Source organism: Spea bombifrons, chromosome 2 (assembly GCF_027358695.1).
Source record: "Spea bombifrons isolate aSpeBom1 chromosome 2, aSpeBom1.2.pri, whole genome shotgun sequence".
NCBI lineage: Eukaryota > Metazoa > Chordata > Amphibia > Anura > Pelobatidae > Spea > Spea bombifrons.
This window is the reverse complement of record NC_071088.1, coordinates 93,231,684-93,255,182: the sequence shown is the minus strand read 5'-3', so window position 1 is coordinate 93,255,182 and position 23,499 is coordinate 93,231,684. Positions and strand designations below refer to the sequence as shown.

The 23,499-nt window shown below is 33.1% G+C and overlaps 1 protein-coding gene across 2 annotated transcripts; it reads right to left on the bottom strand.

The window, feature by feature from the left end:
• Positions 1-622: 622 nt before the first annotated feature.
• On the bottom strand, positions 623-22,036 carry SHOX (short stature homeobox). 2 transcript variants are annotated; one of them, XM_053455221.1, is made up of 5 exons: positions 21,509-22,036; positions 18,093-18,301; positions 13,670-13,736; positions 12,138-12,226; positions 623-2,989 (listed from the first exon to the last, which is right to left on the bottom strand). In XM_053455221.1, exons 1-5 carry the CDS (start codon positions 21,774-21,776, stop codon positions 2,744-2,746), a joined length of 879 nt encoding a protein of 292 aa, XP_053311196.1. In that variant the 5' UTR covers positions 21,777-22,036; the 3' UTR covers positions 623-2,743. The 2 variants fall into 2 exon arrangements, with proteins under 2 accessions (XP_053311196.1, XP_053311197.1); XM_053455222.1 differs by having other exon boundaries at positions 13,679-13,736.
• Between the last annotated feature and the right edge of the window lie 1,463 nt (positions 22,037-23,499).

Sequence of the window (23,499 nt, the reverse complement as noted above, 5' to 3'; positions counted from 1 at the left end):
CCCAATGCCATTGTATGACCGTGTGGGAGATATAATTGCAGCTGACATTGCATAGATAGTGGCTCCTTCACAATTGTCACTGGGACTCCTACCCAAGGGTCTGGCATCCAGTGATTAAGGTCATCTGACCAGCCCTACTATGATTTATCTACTAAGAAGTTTCTCAATATCCCTGTAGGCTAGTCTAGCACCTGCAAAGATAAGCCATGTTCTAAAAAAAATGAGGGACTGCTTGTTACAAGATGTTATGGTCGTCTTTAAGCCTACTGATAGATATATAGATAGATAGATAGATAGATAGATAGATAGATAGATATAGAACGATAGATAGATAGATAGATAGATAGATAGATATAGAACGATAGATAGATAGATAGATAGATAGATAGATAGATAGATAGATAGATAGATAGATAGATAGATAGATAGATATAGAACGATAGATAGAGCCAAAAAGAAAGAAGAACAGAAAGCAGAAGACAGGGGATATGCAGTGATAGGTAAATATATAGGTGGGTAACTAAGCTAGGTAGTGACTATAAAACTGAAATACTTAATTGACAAAATACGCTACATAATTTCAATAATTCAATTTGTTTTCTTAGACATGTCGACTCATAAATGCAAATATTTATAAGTTTATTAATATTCCACTTGTCATTGTACGAGATGTATATTCATACTGTGTGAATTAACAAAATTCACTCTTAAACTGAATGTTACATGTTTCGTGAATTGGTGAAAACATGCTGGCATGGCAATTTGGCAATTAAAAAGAGCTGCGATATGGCAACGGGGTACACATGTTAAAACCGGCGGCTTTTTGACAGGCTAATATTCTTCATATCTGAGATCCCTGAAATGTCTGTTAACTCAGACACACTGTGTATACATCCGTAGCCAAAATGATTGTACCATTTAACGTTATGCTAAAAGCAGAATTATGCTCTGAGACTCCAGCAATCCATTCTGGACTCCACTGCACCAACCTGAAGGTACGTGATTGATACATTAGCCTCCACTTAAAGGTACAGCTATATGGGCTACATGTGTATGAATGTAGGCGAAGACGAAAGAAATTAGACCGATGGACCGCAACATTGCAAAAGCAATCATTTTTCAAAATATAAAAAAGAAAACGCAAAGCACTGTAAAATTTACACTCATCATAATTAAAATATTACACATTTATAAAATTTCAAACAGAATAATAAATAAACATCCACATACATCTTTACAAAGAAAAAAAAAAAAAAAGATTTGCCTGTTTGAATGCGCTGAACACAAATCCCGGAGTAATGGCGATGAAATAATATATTTGTGTCTTTAGAGGTAAACAGGACCAACGTTGGCTTTCTTTTTCAATAAGCAAATCAACATTTGATATTCAAAAGTTAATTAAGCAGAAAAAAGGCAAAAAGTAAAAAAAAAAAAAACACACACTTTGGTATTTGTCTTAACATGGTTATTTCTTTACTTTTCTATGCTTACCGCAACCAGCAATGTCTAACAAAGGTCTGATTCTATATATGTCTGCCTCAAAATTATTTATCTGTTTTTTTTTTTATATATATATAATGTCTTGGCAAATAGAAAAGACCAGCATGCCAGATTTTTAGCTTAATTCTCAATAATATGGCACATGTGACTACACTCTAAAATCGTGGCATCTGTCTTTATATCTCAGAGGCATCATTTTATTAAAAATTTCTATGGGATACACTGATTTTGGCAATGAACCGCACCACACAAAAGGGTAGGCCTTGGTGAGGGCACGTGGCGTTATTAACATTCGAATGTTTCATTTTAACCATTAAAACTATAGTATTTACAGTATTGCACTTTACTGCGCTAAATTGCATTTCACTAATATTGATGCTGCATCAATATGATTTTCTTGACACCAGGTCCGGCTTCTTCCTTTTCCCGATAAGTTAATATTGTAAGGGCTTCCAAATATATTTCTGTCTTTTGGACACTGGTGAGTTCTTACAAACAATGGCACAAAGGTATATGGTATTAATACTGAATTGTTTAGTGTCTCAAAGAAAACTCATTTACGAGTTTCTTCCTAAGTAGAACTCACCAAGAAATGGTTTTTTATAGCGGATTTTTTCTGTAGTGAAACTATGACCACTGAAGCTAAAGTTAATTATTGCTGTCTGCTTTTTTTTGCAAAGTGTTTCTTGCATCATTCCTGTAACTCCATTTTTTAACTAGAAGACTTTTTTTTCCAGTAACAGCGACGGAAGATTCTCATTAGCAATATAGAAATGCCACTTTAACGGAGACCAGCCCCAATGATCTGTTATCTACTGTGCATGGTTATATAGCATTTTGAATGTTCCAAATGTACTTGCTTAGACACATGCATGGGTCAGCAAAACTGAAAGCAGATGTAGATGCAGTGGTGATGTTTTTGTTTTCAGGGTCAATAAAAATTTCACTTCTTAACTTGGCGACCTTCTCCAAAGTTCAAGATGTTTGCCCAAACAGAATAAGGTTTCTGAATCATTTTCTTCTGTGAGTTAAGGAACTAACCCAAATGATACCACTGATTAAAGAATATTCCATATTCTTTGATAGTCTTCTCAAGGAAGGGGTATCTGTCCATGGATAACTTTGCGGTGTTTTATTATGCTCACAAAGCATTTTACCAACACAACTTGGTGCCTGTTGAGTCTCGTAGAGGTGGAAAAGGGAATTAGGAATTCAGTTCATTGTGTCACAAATGGCAAAACTGTCAAAGTCCCAAAGCCTCAGCATGTTTTCTGGCTTTAAGTCGTAAGTCAGCAATGCTGGAGTTTTTGCTGTTACTTTTAGCGGCAGCCGCTACTACAGCTGCGGCGGAGGCCGTTTCTGCCAAGGAAGCAATTGGAAGTCCAAAAGGTGGTGGTGGAAACATCAGGTACGGAGCGTGAGCAGCCAGATGTGGATGGAGATGTGGGTGCGCATGGGCTACACCCTCTAGCTGTAACTGAGCTTGTACCTAGGTAAAAGAAAAAGAAATGCTCATCAGACATTGTGGTTGTGTTGGTTAAAACTATGGTCATCATCATTAATGAAAAGCTGTACATTAGATGCAACTGACAGAGAAAAATCCTTAGTTTTCTATGCTGATTTACCATCATTTTTGTTTAAATGTGTTTATAGAAACATCATTTCAATATCCCATTGAGCAATTTTGATGTCAAATAATATTGTTCTACGCTATGGCACACAAAATGAATTATTTTGGTCTACTTCACTTTTAGCACACTGGGGGAGATTGTTAGAGCTATTTCATTTGAAACATTCGACAGCTTATACGGCCTGTGGAATGAGTGGGCCTTCTTGAAGACATCTGTTTCATCCTTTTGGGATTAATCGCTATAAGCATGGGGACAGATCTTGCATGTTAATTTTTGGATGCTATTGTAAACCAGACACAAATGACACTTTTTTTGTACAATTCATGCATAAATAGGTTCACACAATGTTCCTACATGATCAATATCGAGGTTCATGAGATAGCTATGATTACAGAAAAAAAAAATGAGACAAAGTATGTCTTAACAGAAGGTATTATTGTTACTGCCTTTCATTTATATGGAAATACCGAATACCCTGTAATAACATTTCAGACTAATCTTATTTTTATTCATACCCATATCCCGAATTCTACATGAAGTAATACAAAAGCTATGTACGCACACATTATTCTTTTATCAACAATTTTCCATCTGAGGTATGTTCTTCGGCACTGAAACATTTATGCATTCTTTGCGCATACTCATTATCCTCCATTATGTGCAGATACCACATGCAAAAAATACTGCAAATAAAGCTAATCAAAAACACAGTTTGATGATATGTTTCAATAATTCAAAACTTGTATTTTCTAGACAGTTGTTTTTTTTTATTGTCAAATTGTATAATTGTAGAGCACATGCTTTACAGAAAACATTTCTTTTTCTGTATCTAAATGTATAATGATGGCTGATCCCTTGCAAAATATAAAAACTACTTGCTACGTAGACTTTTTTTTCTTCAAATAATCCACTCTGCTGAGCAAAATTTATATCTCTATCCGGGTTGGTTATACACTATTTTCCAACGAATACTAACATTCTGATCTATTATCCGCAGTGTTTCAATATTGAGTGTTATAATACTTTTTTTCTGTTTTAAATTAAGAAATTGTGCTATTTTTAATAAAGATTTAAGTGTGGGATTTCACCCAAAAAAATCCCAAAATTGGACATTATAAACAGTTATATATTTAAACACTCGAGGCCGCATACAGTTTTTTTTTCTTCTGATGCAATTACTGTGTGGTCTGGATACCTCACGTAGAACACGAATTGCTGTAGAATTTTATGCCAGTTCCACTCCATTAACTTGGAAAGGCACCTTTTCAAATGTAGTCGTTACATGCATTTATTGGCCTAGCTCAACTAAACTACAGTCAATTATAATAAATACGCTGAAGTCAAAGTCACAGGTAAAATTTTAGAGAAAAAGTTGCATATTTTCAGGGTAAAAATAAAAAAAATATATTATGTCGATAAATTGTATGGGACTGAAAACATATTTCAGTTGGTAAATCTCAAGCAGTATGGCAAGATAACATTCTAAATGGGGTATTATACATCATAGTATAAGTAGGATATTAGGTGTAATCTCCATTAATGTTGTCTGAAGAAAATGTAATTTCCTTTAGCAACATGTCTATATCCAAATATCTATTTTTCTTTTTCTGCAGCTTAGTGATTGTTTCGCCACCGCTAACTCAATAACATTTCAATGCAGACAACTGGTTTATATTTTTATTGGAACATTTAGAACATATTAAAATGCATTAGAATATATTGGTATGCCAGTAATATAGCTGGCCAAAACACAGTTAATGCAAATGGCTGCTGACTATACACTAAAATATTATTTAAGCACCCAAAATTCAACAAGGTAGTAAACGTTCTTTCAATATTACCTTATAATAATTTTTTTTTCAAAGTGTGAAAGCAAGACGATGAAAATTCCTATGACACCTTTAACAAGTCTTTTTTTTTTTTTAAATTGCCATAAATGTAGCACACTTTTCCCAAGTTATGTATAATAGATAATGGACACACGTCCCCTGTAGTTATTTTATAGAAATACAAACTATGTCACTGGCAATTACTAAAATAATGACAGCATCTTGGCGATTAAAGCATTGAAAATGACCTTTTCATTTCCAAGTTTAAAAAAATACCAAATGTAAAAGCAAGCTAAATGATTCAATGTGAATGGACATTTAAGTCATAACTGTGATTGACTTTGGTTGATGATGGTAACTTTTATCTTAAATGCTATGGAGATTTACAGGGGGGAAAAGAGTTAATATATGTTAATATGTATTGGGAATAACCTATTAAGAATAATATTTTTTTAAAAAAAAATATTCAAAATGTTCACACTGAAAAATGTGTGAACAGATGGAAAGTGATTTACTTTCTTTTGGGTAATAGGTAGAACAAATAATACCATGTCCTATAAATTATACATTCAATATATCTTTCAAGACAGATAAATCTCAGTTAAACAAGGATTAAGAAATGGCTTTGTGCTCTTATATCTAGTTAACTTTTAATTGAGAAATACGTAGAAAGTGCCCCTTTCTCAACTAGACATTTCAATTCTTATCTATTTCTCTTTCTTTATCACATTCCCTTTCCTCCACAATAAGTGGACACAAAAGGCCAACAGTTGCGGGTCCTAGAGAAAGGCCTAGGCGGTGGACATCCTACTCAAAAGAGGGCCTTGATGCTAATTGAACAAGGACGCTAATAATAGTTTGATTGTGGATTTTATAAACTAATCCTGCATGAACTGTTAAACTTGAGTCTAGATCCTATGTATTGCTGATCATATTTTTGTGTATCTTAGAAGAATTGATTATTGTTTTCTTAAATAAAATGTATTTAACCAGAAAGGGGCGACTAGTTTGCGGTACTCAAGCCAAGAGGTGCCAGCAGAGTCTTTAAGGACTACATAGGCTGACTTGCTCTTATTTCTAACATCTTGAGCACAAGCAATTGTTAATAGCAGGTGTGCATGTGTTCATATACTATCATTATTAATTGATGCAAGCCACTAATTAATGGGACAGAGCAGAGGTATAATGAAATTGTGGTCTTTATTCGTGTCCTTGGTCTGAATGTGACTTTGTAATGCATTCAACAATGGGCACTGGTTCCAGTGAATAAATGGACAACTGATGCCACATAAAATGTCATATCAGAAGATGGTAATATACATGTTAAGTGAGATATCATTTGGAGGGGCTATATGAATTTCGAAAATTATTATTAATTCACATAAAAAGTTACAATTTATATCTTGAGGCCGGCATTTGAATGTACCAAGGCACTGAATCCTGTCTGAGACCACACTTTTTCATAAGGACTTTTTGTCAGTAGAATCCTGTTACACTGAGCTAATTTGTGTCTCTGCCTGCATGCATATATATTTTTGCATTTCTTTAAATGTGTTTGCTTTGCCGTTCAGTGTCTCCCAATGCTTTGTATTTCACCTTGTATCCTTCTTTATCTGTCTACCACTACTCCACCAAATAGTGAGTTGGGGTGAGGTAAAATGTTTTATCTTACAGTTGTACAGTAAGAATTATAAAGTGCCAGCTCTGCCCTTTAAGCAAGAGAAACTGATCTGTAATGGACGTACACAATGCATAGCTAACAAGGTGAGATCAAGTGTTTTATTTCACCATAACTCGGTCAACACTAATTTTTTAGTGGATATATAACCATGCCTGTCATCTTTTGTCACGCTGTTTATTTTTATCTTATTTTCCAACTGCCCGAGTAAAAAATTCAAGATGGCAGCTTCAAGCAACTGATGCCATCAATCTGCTGCCACTGACACACCTCCTTTAAGGTATCACTAATTTAAACTAAAAAAGTACTAGCATTTTTGTTTTATAAAAATATTATAAAAAAACATTCAGTAGAGGTAAACTGGAAATATTAACAGGTAAAATTATAAACAAAAGAGTAGCCACAGGAATAACATATTGCAAAATGGTCCTTAATTTTCACTTGATTTTTCATTTTCACCACAGTTAATACCACTGGTCCAAAATTATTATTTAATAAAGAATGCAATTCCGAGTACTGTTTCTCATATCCCACAATAGCTATATGTGCTTTTTTTTTTAGTTACAATCTACAACTAAAATAAATATACATGCAACATTAAAATAAAAAATATATAGAATATTAAAAAATATTTATTTTTGTTTTGCTAGCAGAGTGCACAATTCTGAGAACATTTTATGCACGTGGATTTTTATTATATATACATTAACATATTCTACTTTAATTCCACCTTTGTGTATCTTAACATTTAAATTCATTTTAGAGCTTTAAATACATTCTAAATTAATACATTAAATCATTTGGGCACTTATTTGCTTTAATATACTTGACTTTTTGGGTTGTACAAAGCTATTATCATCTTATAAACTTATAATAGCATACAAGCCTATACAAGTATACCACATATGGATATTAGCTGAAACATAGGGGTTTTTTTCTCTTTTCTGTGTATGCCCTTGTCTCTGCTCAGTAAGTGGCTGATTAATATTGTATTAGTTTTTGTTTTTGAATTTTCGGTACATGCCTTTTGTGTTTATACTAAGTTGACTAGTCTGTATGCTATTGTAAATGCATTGGATGGTTTTGGCTTTAATATATAAATTTGCTTTTTGATATAATAAAACATTTTTGTGTATTTTATGTATGGTGGTGCAGCTTTCTTTATGTGTGTATATATATATATATATATATATATTTTTAAATTATTTTTATTTTTGACTTAGCAGTGTATGGGGAAGTGCCTGATAGCTGGCACCCTTTCTAATTGTGTGTATTTATATATCAGGGTAGCTTGCCGTTATTAATATAGCATTGTTCCTTAAAATAAAATATGTACCTTTATTTGGTACCAAAAGATGATGCCACCTTTCTTTTACTGGGCTAAATGTGTAAAATAAAAATAATAATTTTTATTAATATGGACTAATCCAATCCAATTATTTTGGCATAGTTAAAAATGAAAACATAAATAATTAAATAATGAGCATACATTTATTTTATGCCTTTTTAAAGCCTTTTTATTTTTATAAAATAAGAATCTCTCAGGAAAAGTTTGTACATACTTTCGCACATGTGCATGAAAAATTGTGGCCACTTTGACCTTGTCTTCTCAAATTGTAGTAATGACTTTTAGAATATGTATAGCCCCGACACAACAGATTAGTGCATAAGTATTAACATACCTATGACATAATTAAAAAAAAAAATCATAGCTCGGAATTGATTTGTAAAATCAAATTAAATGCTTGTTTGATTGTTATAGCATATTATTAAAAATAATTCAAATGGTCCTGATATCGAAAAAAAGTGAATACTATTACTTAGCAGACCATTAAAATTATCCATTATTGCACAAAAAAATAAATGTGTGTTTCTATTGATTCACTAATTGCTTAGAGGTTGCCAGAGTAGCTGTTACCATACGCCATTCATTAGAGTTTATTTAGGGTAATAAATACAAAGTTTAAGGACCTTCCAATGGAACCCTTCATTCACTGGTTTTCACCGTTTCTACCAGTATTACTGGTGTTCAGTGTATGCGTACAATGTAATTTATGTAGTAAGTAAAGCAGTTTAACGCTAAAATAAAACAAAGAAAAGGTGTGTGGGTCGAGGGGAAGTCTCCAAATATTTAACTTTAGATTTTCAATTATGTTATAGTAATTGTAAGCCTATATAAATAAGCAGTGTTCTGCTACTTGCAGGACTGCCTATATGTAGAAAAATTAGAAAGGCAGCACATTTATAGCAGTATTATAATACTCCAAAATATTTTATATGAATTATATTTACATTTTTATTATCAATACTATTATATTAAAATAGTAACATCTATATCATGTACATGTATATAATGTACATAGACAATGCTATAATAAACACCATCATTAAATTAACAATAATATTAAGTATAAAACATAGTATATTATTGCACTATTATTGACATATATGTATATGCGCTTATAAGTAACGCAATAGTAGGTCAAATAAACACACTGGGGCTTTATGTTCCTTGTTCCTATGCGTTCTTGTTTTGAAAAATATTACATGATGACGACTAATTTGTTGGTTGAATTTATAATGCATACTTTATTAATGTAGTACTTTTGATTCCTGATAAAATATTACTGTTATAGCTTTGTTATGTTTGCATTTATTTAAAATGTGCAAAAAATGTGAAAAGAGAATGTGTTTGGGGTAATGCTGCACATGGAATACATGTGTGTGATATTTTTATTAAATCATTTATATATAGGTTTTTTTTATAGTCAGATGAAATTGTAATGCGTATATCAGTACTTTTGTATTTATTCTTTTCTCTCAGCATCAAAGTTGATTAAAGCATACTAAATGTGCACTAGGATTATCAACAAAATGAAATCCTAATTTGCAAAAGAGAAAAAAAAAACGAATATAGCTACAGTGTTTTTATAAGACTCGGTATAAAATTAGAGCCTTTCATTACCACTAAATAATAAAACATATTTTACACTACAGATATGGTTCTAGATTCCACTACCAATACTATGTTGCGGCTATATTAGCATAATGTGCGTACAATGAAGAATTTAAAATTTATGTTCATATAGGCCTTAACATGGCAGATTTTTTTTTACTTCCTGTAGCTAGAATAGAGGAAAACATTGTATTAAACTTAATCTACATTTTCCAGTTCAAAACCGTGAACCATGGAATTGAAATGGGTTAGAGTGCCCTGGGTGGGGACTAATTTATTAATGTACTATTTAAAATAAACTTTTATTTTCTCAGAATTAATGCAAAATTTGAAAATGTTGGTTACGCTACCAATCATGTTGTAAAGAGAATGGTTTTTTTTTTTTTTTACATAAAAACAATGCTAATAACTGGATTTTCATCCATAAAAATACATATTAAATACGTTCACTCATATAAATGCATGCTGCTATTTTCTTTTAAAACTGCTCGTTTGGTACAGCTGCAGTATAAAAAAATAAAATAAAGAAACACAGCTTTTATACAGGATTGCAGAAACCAAAATTTAAGCTCTAAAATGATTATTTGATTATAAACTTTGTATTATATAAAACGTTGTATTATATTACATTGCAAAAACCATACAACTGCACTCAAAACTTAGACCTCATAGGTAGAAAAAAAATGCACATTTTTGGCAAATATTTTTTGAAAGATAAACTCTGTCTTTTATTTATACTTATATACTTTCTATCTGCTTAAATCATATTTTATGTAAATCATCTTTTTTATATTTAGCCTTATATACAGTATATAATACAGCATTATACATATACAGTGTGTGTGTATATATATATATAATTATTATTATTATTACTTTTAAATTTACCCTGTAAGCAAACTTCTATTTAGAGTCTATAAAAAATATTTTATGCAAGTAAAGAATTACACATTTATGCCACGTTTGTGGTGGGATTTTCAATGCTTTGCAATTCATTGTAGGTCATGCTGGTACCCATGGGGTTAAGAAGATAATTCCATTGCTTGACTATATTTAGTCTGGCCATAGATATTACAATAACATTTTTTGTGCAATTTTGCTCACATGGGGTTGGCCTTCCACGGGCAGTTACATATTTGGGGTTAACACTCACAATTAGCTACTAAATTGATTGGCACATAACTACAAATCCCAAGTTTGTATGTCTTTGCACTTTGAGCTGAAAAAATGTCTACTACTGTACCCAAGAAGTATAAACCTACCACAGTATCATTACGACACTATACAATGCCAATAACCACATTATTTCAGCAAGAACTAATAATGACTTAGCGAATAACTTACGTATTATTCATGAATTAAAATATAAACATGTTGGTATTACATTTTCTCATATAATGTACTTTAGTCTAAGATTTTTTTGCGTGTCAGGTTTAAGATAGGTACAACAGTAATGGGCATTCTATGTTAGTAGAACCCAATGTCCCAATATTCCTAACCCACCTACAGCTCTAATATATGCAGGATACTGTCTGGCAGGCAGAATAAAATATGCACGTCAATCCTCGTAAGGTTGTGGGTGGCATAGTGCAAATTTGTCATGGGACGCTCATGTTTGTCTACATTTTCTTCCATAATATGTAACTGAAATGGGCAAAGAAAAATGAATATGATTCAAAACATTTGCTTTGGACTTCTGTCCACTAACCACATGTATGCTAGAAGTCTGCTGCCTCCTCCATGCAAACTTTATGTAGTGGTCTAACTGCACACATCAGCTTTCTACAGACAATTTTTGGTCACCAAAATTTCCTCTATGTGGAACTTTATGCTGGTAGCAATAGTAAAAACGTAACAGTGATGTTAATTATATCCGCATTGATGGAATATTTTTTGCTTTAATATAAATATCCATTGCATCATATCATACTTATTAAAAAATCAGCTATTTAAACTATTTCCTGCAATCGTTAAATGAATAACCCTTGCAAGAATATAAATCATATTATAGCTTATAAAAAAAACATCACAATTTAGGAGAGATTAAGCAATTATGGCAACGAGATATAATACAAAATGAAAAATAATGAGTAGGTATAGAAGTGTCGGCGCAAAATGGCGTAGTATTGTGGGTGTGCTTGGCCTGTGACGCCAGGCCTCATTTCCTGTTTGTGTCAGTTCATTTGTCATTAAGTTTAAATCAACTACCAGTGTTTGAACTGGGACACGCAATATGTAATTAGCAATGTATTTTGGTATCGCATATACACAGAGAAATATAGAACATGATGGCAGATAAGAACCACTTAGCCCGTCTAGTTTTTCATAATTAGTCCTTGGTCTTGTCTTAGATTTTGGATAGCTATATGCTATACGTGTTTACATTTCTTTGCTGTATTAGCCTCTACCACTTCTGCAAGTAGGTTGTTCTACTTATCTACCACTGTCTCTGGAAGATAACATTTCCTTACAATACAAACAATCCATATCTTCACTCCACAATATCCACTTTCAAAAATGTAAAGAAGGAACAAAAACACTACCTGTTGGAAAGGCATTCTCAGTGCTCCCATGTTCACATATGGGGCAACTCGACAGGTTTCTAAGTGGCTTGCAGTTCCCAGAATTACACCTGCAAAAAAATAAAACAATATTTTTACTCAAATTTATTTTTTTTTTCACTTGGGCATTTCCTCATATGCTGAGCCTGCGCAAAACTAGTAAGTTTACTATAGGGTCACTGCAGGCCAGGGATTTTTTTCAATTTTGGAAGATTTTTTTCAATTTTGGAAAAAGCAAAGATTTATAGATGATGCTTTTAAAATTAGAGACTAAAAATGTTTTATTTTATGGTGAAAAAAAATGTGTTGTGTTGAGGTCCCCCCTTTATATGTACGCAACCAGTTTTGAATTGCTGTGTCATAAAACCTGTGACTGCACAAGCTTTGGATTTATATAATAATAATAATAATAATAATAAGGTACCTTCCATGTGTGATATTGTATCACTGGCAGTTTGCTTATACTGTAAACTTGGCAGTTAAAGAGTTAAATTACAGGATTTCTCTTGACTTATAGTATTATATAAACATAATAAATATATTTCTAAATGTGCATAGTTTGCTAGACATCTCATTCTGCCAAACTTAAATCTGTAAAATTTGAGTAAATGTTATTTTTTTAGAAATTATGTAAGAAAGTGCAGCCTGAAGATTTAGGTTTCTGGAAATGAGAACATTTCAAATAAGTTAAAATGTGAACGTGAACATTGCAGTTGGTAGGATTGTTTGACCTCTATGTCTAAAGCTGAAAGTCCTTTTTGTAATTTCATTAATAACTTTCCATTTCTGTCGTGAAAATGCCACTTAGTGAAAAGTTAACGATTGCTTGGCAGATTTATATAAAAGTTTGAAATTTTTTGCCCATGGCTGTTCTGTAGTGTTTGCTTTCGTGTGAGTTCCTGCTACCTTATGTTTTATTTATTTTATTATATAAATTAATTATTCTTCAGCTGGAGCAAAATGACATGGAGGTGTTACGTTTACCCTTTCATGGCCTCTCAGGATGTGATCTAGTGACACTCATAACACCACTAACGAAATACATGGCGTTGAATGGATTGCCCAGAGATCAATGGGTGACCCACTGACCTACACATATTAACTCGAAGGCACAAACCCTATGACCAACTCATAACCCATTTCACTGCAATAATGGAACAGGAAGGGGTGAGCTGACTGGGACAAATAACATCTGAACAGAGTTTAACTATAACTTCAAAAGCTTTCAATTATAGTAGATATAAAACAGTATTGGAGAACACGCATCAGAACACCAAGCACAAATTTAAAAAAAAGCTGGGTTTGCCTAAAAAAATTAAAGTTTAAATTTTTTTTTAAAAAAAATCGCTTTAGGGAAAACATAAGCCTTAATTATGCTGGTTCGGGATCATAAAAAGGGGATATTTTCAAGTTGGTGACCAATATGTTGACATTTATATTTTCTTATGTTGTAAGGCCCTTTTAACTAGACCCAAATTGAGCAGATATAAAAATATGTATGAAGAGGTACTCACCATACCCACCTTTATGCATTTGGTTTTCTTGTTTTCTACATTTTGCCCTTCGGTTCTGAAACCAAACCTACAAACATAGAATTGATTTAAAGATTTTGCTTTAGGAAATATCAACTTAACAAAAAAGAGAGAGAGAGTAAGAGGGAGAGAGAAAAACTTCAATATGGAGGCAAATACCAGAGATAAATCTACCACAAATAATTGAATACCAGTCCTCCACTAGAATGCAATGGGAAAATGACTATGCAAGTTTGTGCATTCAATTACCTAAAATATGCTTTCTCCCTTAATTAAATCTACCCATTGAAAAAAGTCATAACAATTACATATATTGCATTTTCTGCAATATAACACTATTTTGGGGAAAATCCAAATGTTAAGATAAATCTATGCACCTAAATTTGCCAAAAAAACACCTTTTCCCCATCAGAAAGTCTGAAGAATTTGATTATATAAAACTGATTATATTTATAGATGTAGCAAGGCATCAGCTACACAGTATTCTTCAATACAAATTATTACTGTGTCACAGCTATTTATGGGAACTGCTTGTTGCTTTAGTTTGGCATATTTTTTCACAATGATCCAATTATTTAACATTAAGTCAATGATGGAAACCTTAACTTTGTAAGCATGTACATACCGTGTTATTACTATTCCATTCTAAGCAGTTGTCATCTAGTGATCCTATCTGTAACATGCATGTGTATATATATACATATATATATATATATATATATATATATATATATATCTAGATATATATATATATCTAGATATATATATATGTATATATATTAAAAATAGGATCACTAGATGACAACTGTTTAGAAGGGAATAGTAATAACAATAACAGTAACAATGAAACAATTATAGCATTAGTTACTTAGTATTAAATTATAAATTAAGCTATAATAGAAATGATAAGGATTCATATGACTGTACTTCTAAAAATAATATTTGTATTTAATACTGTGTTAGATGTGTTAGGAAAAATATGGGAGACTTTCACATAGCAGTAGTGTATATTTTACACCTCAGGAGGAAACAGTTTAAAATACGTGGGTTAGGTGATGCAGGCAGGAAGCAATCTTTTATCCTGAATACTAGTCTGGCCCTCTCATTCTGCAAACAGGGTACCACTGTGTGCTCTCTAATACCTACACTGCACTCAACTATTTCTTCTTTCAGAAATGCCTTTTCCTTTTTCATGGAATGCACTAATATTTTAGACAATTATTTATTTTTATTTTACAAGGATGAATATGTTACCAAAATTCAGTGGTATATTTCAAGCTATAAATTGTTTAATATATATATATATATATATATATATATATATATATATATATACAGTATATATGTATATATATTTCTAAAAATTCAGTGTGTGTTATAGATACACTGGAAGCTGTTGAGGACTACAATCTCATCAAGCTCAGCCTACCATTGACTGCTATTAAGTGTTTAGAGCTGATATCCACTGCAGGTGAAATGCTACATTTATCATGTCCTAAAATAAAGCAGAGCGTTCATTAATTAATCCTTAATAAAAGGAAGCTTAGTTGTTGCAGGTTTTAATGTCTTATAGCTTTTATTTTTATAAAGCATCCAGACAATTGTGACATTAAAGGGCATGTGGAAAGCTGAAGCTTATAGAAGTATCCAAGGCATTTAATGGCCCTTGTGCTTGTCAAGTGATCGCACTGTTAATTAATAGGAGCTGCACTTTCTGAGTTGCATTCTCCTCTAAGCTTTCTTCAGTTGCCTTAATGATGGCCATTTACAATCAAGTAATTAGTGCAAAGAAACTCTTGTAGGGCATTCATCACGCAATCGAGGACTGAGCCCTTGTGCAGCCTAATGTCATTAAATGTCCCCTGCTTCCCGGTGTGTGTTTAGACGCTGTTTCTTTACTATAGGACCTCCTAAATCACAATGATGGGGGGTCACGGCAGTTTACGTGCCCCATTCACCGTGTAACTGCCGCCCCTCTGATCTCTTTTCACCCAGTATATCACCGGATCCTTCTGGGATGGGCACCATGAGAAAAGATCAACATGTAGAGAACGGAAGAACAAAACCAGATCAGGTTGTGATCCTATTTGTAGCATGCATACAAACTATAACACAATCAATGCAATTCTGGTGCAAAATGCTAAACGCAGAGCAAACAGCGGCATCGTTCTGTTGCTATGATAACGGCTCCACTATTCGAATTCTTGCCCCACAGTCGCTCTTTATAAACATTAATAACCTATAATAGGTTGGCACTGATAAAGCGTTTCAATGGCACGGGTTAACTCTATAAACCCGACAGGGGCTTTAGTCTGTATGATGAATCGCATTTATCTCCCAATAATGAGAAAAACTCAGTTATGAGAAATAAAAGTGATGAATTAGCCACTAAGTTAAGCAATAATAAATCAGGCTTGGCACGATTTGCGATCAATTCGAATTAAGCATGAATATGCTTAGTACAGCGCAGTACACTGGTTAAGATAGTTATTTCTTCATTAAGTATCACTCAGTGATTCCTTTCACAAATACTCTAATCTGATTTCCCTTTGATTTCCATTAGAGACAGTGAATAATGACATTTAATTTAAACTGTGCTCCATAAACCAAGATATATTCCTTGTAATTGAATTACTACTGCCTGCTCCTCACTCTGCTCTCATAACTTTCAATTATAACCCTGACAGCTGGGTGGTATGAGGTTCCAGGACACGCTAAAAATAAAAGGTTAATAAGTACCAGGCTGCAAAGGAGAATCAATTTATTTACAGCAAATTCCCACTCTAAATTGAAACTGTATCCTCCAACAACAAGGACAGTGTGTGCTCAGAGGATGCATGCTACAGCCTCCAAGTAATAGAAGGGCTTCTCTTTGGCTTGCAGTGTTTTATTTTATATTTTGTATTTGCTAATACTTGGTAATAAAAAAAATCTTATATTTTCTTTTCAGATAATTTGCTGCCTTCTTGTGGAAAAATGTCCCACTGCTTTTTAAATGCAAACAAATATTTTTTTAGCTCCCTTTTTTTTTACCCCCCCCACCTGAATCAATATAGGCATTTTTGGCTGAGATTTACAAGATCTGAAAGTAGTTTTAAGAAGCAATTTTCTGCAACTTTGAACATCCTGCTAAGGTGCTACTCTGTAAAAAAAAAAAAAAAAGAAAAAAAAGCACCAAATAAAGGAGTGCAGAATTAAATTACAAGTAATTTGTTTTTTATAGAAACACTACATCAAGGTGCTGGAAGATATTATTGAGCTACACCATCAAAAGTGGAAATGACATAAAAGTTGATGTCCCCTTCAGCAAGTTTTTTTTCATTAATTTGGGTGGTGTGGGTAGATCATGTGACCTCAAAAAACAGAGCAAAAAAAACACATCTCAGGCAGCTGAATATTGCACCAAAATGCCCTTTACCCGGGTAATTTGTCATGTTAACCCTTTCTTCGAATACGGGGCCAATGAATGGGTTGGATGCTAGGCAAAATAACAGTAACTAAGATGTTATTTGAAAGCGACTATTCCTATAATTATTATAAAGTAAATTAGACAATTATATGAATATTATTATTAAATATTACTATATTATTATTATATAAATTATATTATATATTATTAATATTATTATAGTTTGTACATCATGGATGTCTTTTATTCCTGTACTCCTTGAATTGTGGTTATTGATTAAGGAAAAGTTCTGTCTAACAGAGATTTAATTCACTGCGTCCTGCCATGAACGTTGGGCGTTCAGCTAAAAAGCTCGTAAACCCCTTTTACCGGCTAAAATATAATTTTTAAAGATTGTGTTTCTAGCACTTTCAAAGCAGTGAGAGAGCAGATGGGGTAGACTTGGATGTCATAAATCCATATGCCTGTCAAGCAGGTCAACGGGGGCAACTTTACCCCCCGGCTCTTGATAATCCAGCCCCAAAGCAACCAAATACCCTCCAAAGAGGCCTGTTTTATTCGGTGGTGGCAACGACATACGGTGGAAAATTGGGCTGAAAACTAATAAGACAAGATGAGCATTTGCTGCCAGAATGTGGCTGTGGCTGGTGGGATAATTATCCTTTCATTATGGATGCAATATAATATATATATATATATATATATATATATATATATATATATATATATATATATATATATATTATATTTTATTTATTTACAATTCTATATAATTAAATGTATTTCATTTTATAGAAACTCAATGCCTGTATATGGTCACAGGTGACCAAATGAGATATTTCTTTTATCCTTAATTAACAGTGATTATTGTGTGCAGGAGTTTGGTAATCTCTATTCCAGGTGCTTGAAGTACATGGGGCATTTATACAGGACCAAAGAATACGCAAAGCGGTAGGTGCTTTTTGTAAGATGACTCAAGGGCAGCACTATCCTTACCTGTACCCTGGCTTCAGAGAGCCCCAACCTCTGACTCAACTCCTCTCTCATGAAGGCATCAGGATAGTGGGTCTCATCAAAGAGTCTTTCAAGCTCATTTAACTGTTCTAATGTAAAATTAGTTCTGCTTCTCCTCTGTTTGAGCTTCGTTTGTCCATCTTCGTCTTCTGACTTCACATCTTCTCTCTTTTCTTTACATTCATAGATCCCTGCCAAGGCAGAACATAGGCTCATTAATTCAACAGCTTGATTGAGACCAGTTATCAAAGCCTTACTGGGATCTCCCAGCTTCACCAATAGTCTTATGGAACGAAATGCCCTATTGCTTCAAACTGTCACCCGATTTCTTTGATAAATATCGCTTTCCCCCCCTCGTGCAATAAGTGCAGAAACCCTTTGATAAATGACCTCACATATGAACTTCAATTAACAACGTGTATTCCCATATATTTTCCTTTGACTCTGGAGAAGTGATCGATGTCATTTGATTTTGCTATAGAATGCAGTAATCTTAATAATTACTTCTCATCCGCCGTTTATTTCATGAACTCCTCCACTCCAACATATTTGCCCTAATGTATTCCCAATCGATTCGCATTACTCCAATAGCGTTCCATAGAACACAGGCTAAAGTAATCAATTGCCGACACAGTGAATACAGATACAAAGCCTCACAAATATGTATCCCTTTAATAACATTTAATAATAATAATCGTCCCACTCAGTGGATCTGCAGGCTCTTGTGTATTGCTTCATTATACAAGATAAATAGACTGGCAGGTAAAAATCATACCCGTCGTATTCTCTCGGCTAGTGATTGTGGTCTCTGGAAATAGGATGAATTGTATGGGTTTTGAATGTATCATTAAGTGCAATTTTACATTCTATCTTATTCTATAAATAAAGCATTATTATGTATCAGATGTGAAAATGATACATTTTTCAGTGTTTTGTACATTTTTAGTTGTAGATTAGCAAATAGTTTGTCTTGTTCTCTACACATACACGGTGAATATTAATAGACACATAGACAGTGGATTATTATTATTATTATTATTATACATTGTATATATATATATATATATATATATATATATATATATATATATATATTTATACACAAATAGTTTCAAAATAACTGGACTTATGTCTCAGGGATACAAGGAACTTGTATTATCCCCTATATCATTTCACCACTCAACTTAACTTCCTATGATTACAATAATAATTATTGTAAATTATTCTAATAATTAAAAATACTTATGCAAAAATAGCGTTCGCAGTCTGCCTCTATTACTACAACCACTTTAGTTTAGAATTTAGATACTTAGGTAATTTTAATGTATCTAAAATCGCTTATACAAATAGAACTGTAAGTAAACAAGTGTTTATTCCTTTTTTTTGTTTTTAATTAAAACCGCATGGTAAAAGCTCTCAAAATGCTCTAATCCATTATATAAAATTAACTTTGTAAAGGCTGTAAAGAAAATGGATCTGTAATTGTTTCCATGTGTTTATAGAGTACTTGTATGAAGTTTTAATCGTGGAATAATCCTTTTGTTCTTCTAGTACACTTAAAGTTTATTACTTTTTCAGTTAGGCTGAAAAGCATGCATGCGACTAGCTTCGCCCTCATACATTAGACGAAGTAGGAAAAAAGACTATCATTTATCTCATTTATTTACAGGCTATAATTATCGCCATAGATACTTATTAGAAATTGATCTCTTTATATTGGCCATGTGAAAACGATGCATCGATATCAAATATGTAACGTGGAAAGAATAAATAATCCATTTTGTGTAAAAAAAATACCAGGCTATCTAGAAAAAAAATGTTTCCCATTGTTAACCTTGGATGACAGTTCAAAAAATCTATTTGTTATATATATATATGTATATATATATATATACATATATATATATATATATATATACATATATATATGTATATATATATATATATATATAAACTATAATATAGAAAATACGATTAGATAGATACATAAACATAAATAAATGATAGACTGAATAAAAGGTAGATAAAATGGTAGATTAGGTAGCTAGACAGACAGACAGATACATAGATAGATTATGGGTGGATGGCTAGATAGATAGATAGATAGATAGATAGAGACAAATTGTATATTAAATAGGTGATGCAGATAGATAGATAGATAGATAGATAGATAGATAGATAGATAGATAGATAGATAGATAGATAGATAGATTATACATGATGCAGTACTGGTTTAATAGCACATAACCGATTTCCCCTCCATGTTTCCTTCATTGATCTCTGAAACATTTTGTTTTTCATTTTGCTACACCTTGAGTCCCACCAGATGAAAACGTTTTGTGCTCCCCCACCCCTCGCCACATGTTATTCAGAGTGCTAGTAATATGTCTTTTTTTTTTTGGTTTCTTGATGGTATGCAATTGTCAGAACAACAGTTTGAAAGCTGGGACACCTGTTTGGTCTGCTCAGAAACTAGTTTGCGGGCCGCCCCCTGTGTCTGGCCCTCTGATGGATGTGATTGAGATGAGGGCATTTAAATCCAGGGCAGTGAGAAGGTGCAGTGTCACCCTGCTTGACTCGTGTGTTGTGTATCACTGGGCCTCGTAACCCTTTCACACGCGCACTTACAGTATAAATTCACACTCAATCAATGCCAGCTTTACGACACATTTAGCTGATCGTGTATTTATGACACTGGGGGAACTCCTTCCTCTCCCACACCATTTCATGACAACCCTTGCTATTGATTATATATATATATATATATATATATATATATATATATATATATATATATATATATATATAAAACAAAATTCCGAACATGCCTGTATTTTTGTAAGGGAGCCACACCCCACTAAGTTATTAAGAAATCATTTCTTAAATTAAACCATGCAGTTTCTCCATGCAGAGCCCTGTTGACTCAATTCTCCTACAAGCTAAGCACCAGCCTTCAACTTTTTGAATGCTCTGTAAAACATATCACCCCAGAACGAATGGTTTCTAATAGTCACTTATTTTTTAGTTGAACAAACTCCTTAATTATTGATTCTATAAACCCCAGGAGATATTACTTCGGAAATAAGTAAAAGTTTTCCCCCTTAAACACATAGTTATGCCTCTATTGCAGCCTGCGTTGCACTGCTAAGTATCCCTGTGGCATTTGTTTAAACAATGAGAGGGGGGGTATTAATATTAGTTATTAATTTGGATAGTGGCATCATATTCCGTAGCGCTGTGCAATTGATAAACAGGAGGTAACAAGTAAGGCATCAAATGATTTAAACTCAGAGAAACAAGAGGGAAGAAGGGCCCTGCTCAAGGGAGCTTACAATCTAAAATCAAAAACAAGCTTGCAAACAAGGCATGGTGTATGTGATAGCAGATCGGATCTTTACCTTCAGAGACCCTTCCCGTGCTGTAATCTTTGAGTTTGTCCTTGTCATTGTCTCCGTGTTCTTTGAAAAGATGCAAGGCGCAGTGGCTGCTGTTCTCTGTAATGTCTTGAAGGTTCGTATCAGAGTTCCCCAGCTCCCTGGCCCGAGCCAAGCCAGTCTCCAAAACTTCCCTGTATGTAATCGTCTCCTTTTTGTTGCTGCCACTACTGTTACTCTCCTTGTTTTTTTGGTCAAAGGATTTGGATACAAAAGCTGTAAGTTCTTCCATGGCTGCCCTGTGTTCTTACAGTATCTATCCACTGAGAGATCCACTTGGAGAATCAGATGTCCCCTGGAAGCTTTTCTTATTGTTTCACCTTCTCCTTCCTCCTTTTTTTTTTAATCTCTCGCTCGCCTTTTTTTACGTCGAGGATAAACTGCATAGGGTTAGATCACTCCTGCTGTTATTTATGCCTTTCAATTTGGGATCACACTATTTATACATGGATACTTCAGCCCAACCCCCAGCTCTCCCTGTCTCTAGCAATTACTGAGTGCTCCACAGTTGCGAGGCGGATTCTTAGCAGCTATCCCCCACCTCAGTCTAGCAATTGGCCTTCTTCTTATTTCATCACTATTTGGCATCACTACACCTTGATTTGCGAAAATAAGATATAGAATAAATACCTTTAAAAAAAAATCAGGGGGCAAAAAAAGAACAATAGAAAGAGATAGAGGGGAACAAAACATGTATCTAGCTGCTTTCCTAAGACTGCAGACAATCTTAAACATACAAAGTCAAGAAATGGTGTTTTCACTTTCAGGAGAGTCTGCAATGTGAGTAATTCCTACTGAAGCCAACTATCGCTGTCTAGATATGGGAGATATCAGGGGGAGACAATTGAAAGAGATAATTGATTAATTGGGGGGCTATCATAGATCAAAATATTCAATGTGCTTCTGCTTAGCATGCTGATGTGTTGTGGCTGAAGTGTGTTTAAATACACAGGTAAGTTTAACTCATGACATACTACTACTGGCCTGGCATTTTTATATAAATGAAAAAGTATGTCTGACCTTCAATTATTGTTTTTTGTAAGCATGTTTTTTTTTTAACCTAATTTAAAGTTAATAATACAATTTGACTCATCGCTGTTTACATTTTATGGAATATTGATTTTTCCCCCCAGTTTTTTGTAATTTTTTTTAATTAAATGGCTATTTTTGTATTTATTTTATTTATAAATTTATAAATAGACACTTGTTTGACAGAATTACAGCTTACAAGCCCATCTTGAACAGAGTAGCAATTTTAAATGTTTCTTGGAAATATTGGTTTCATAATACTACATTCATTTTATAAATAATGAATATTATTTGTAATTGTCGTGCTCATATTTTAGATGAATTTGAGTGAGCGACGAGTCAACTCTTTCTGTAAAACGATCACACGTCCGACTTTACTGCCATGCTGTAAAATAATTTCATTATTTAATTAGATCGCATAATTAAGTCCTCCCTTTGCCGTGTGAATTCTGTCTTAAATGAGATGTCAGAGCAGGAACAAAATGTAATTGTTTTCTTTGCTGGGAAGTGTATAATTGCTGTGTTAATAATCAGAGATTGAAAACAATATACGAGATAAATGTAGAATTAAACCAATTTTAAAAAGCATGCAATTATTGTGGGATTTTCACGATCTTGTTCAAAAAGTAACAAGTGTTTTTTGTTAAAAATTACTCTTTTTGCTAAGCAGCCTACAATACATAACTAGTGCAAAGCACTTTGCTTGCGTATAAATACTATAAAAGGTAAAGATCCCATTCAATAGTTTTTCAATGACTTTTATTTTCATATTATTTCAGATATATTCATGGTGCTTGCAAATTCGTATTATGCATTTTATTTGCAAAGCCGAATTATTATATGATAATACAAATGAATACATCTTGAGGAAGGATATTTAGATACATTTAAGAAGAGTGATGGATAGGTTACAGAGTAAAGAAAGA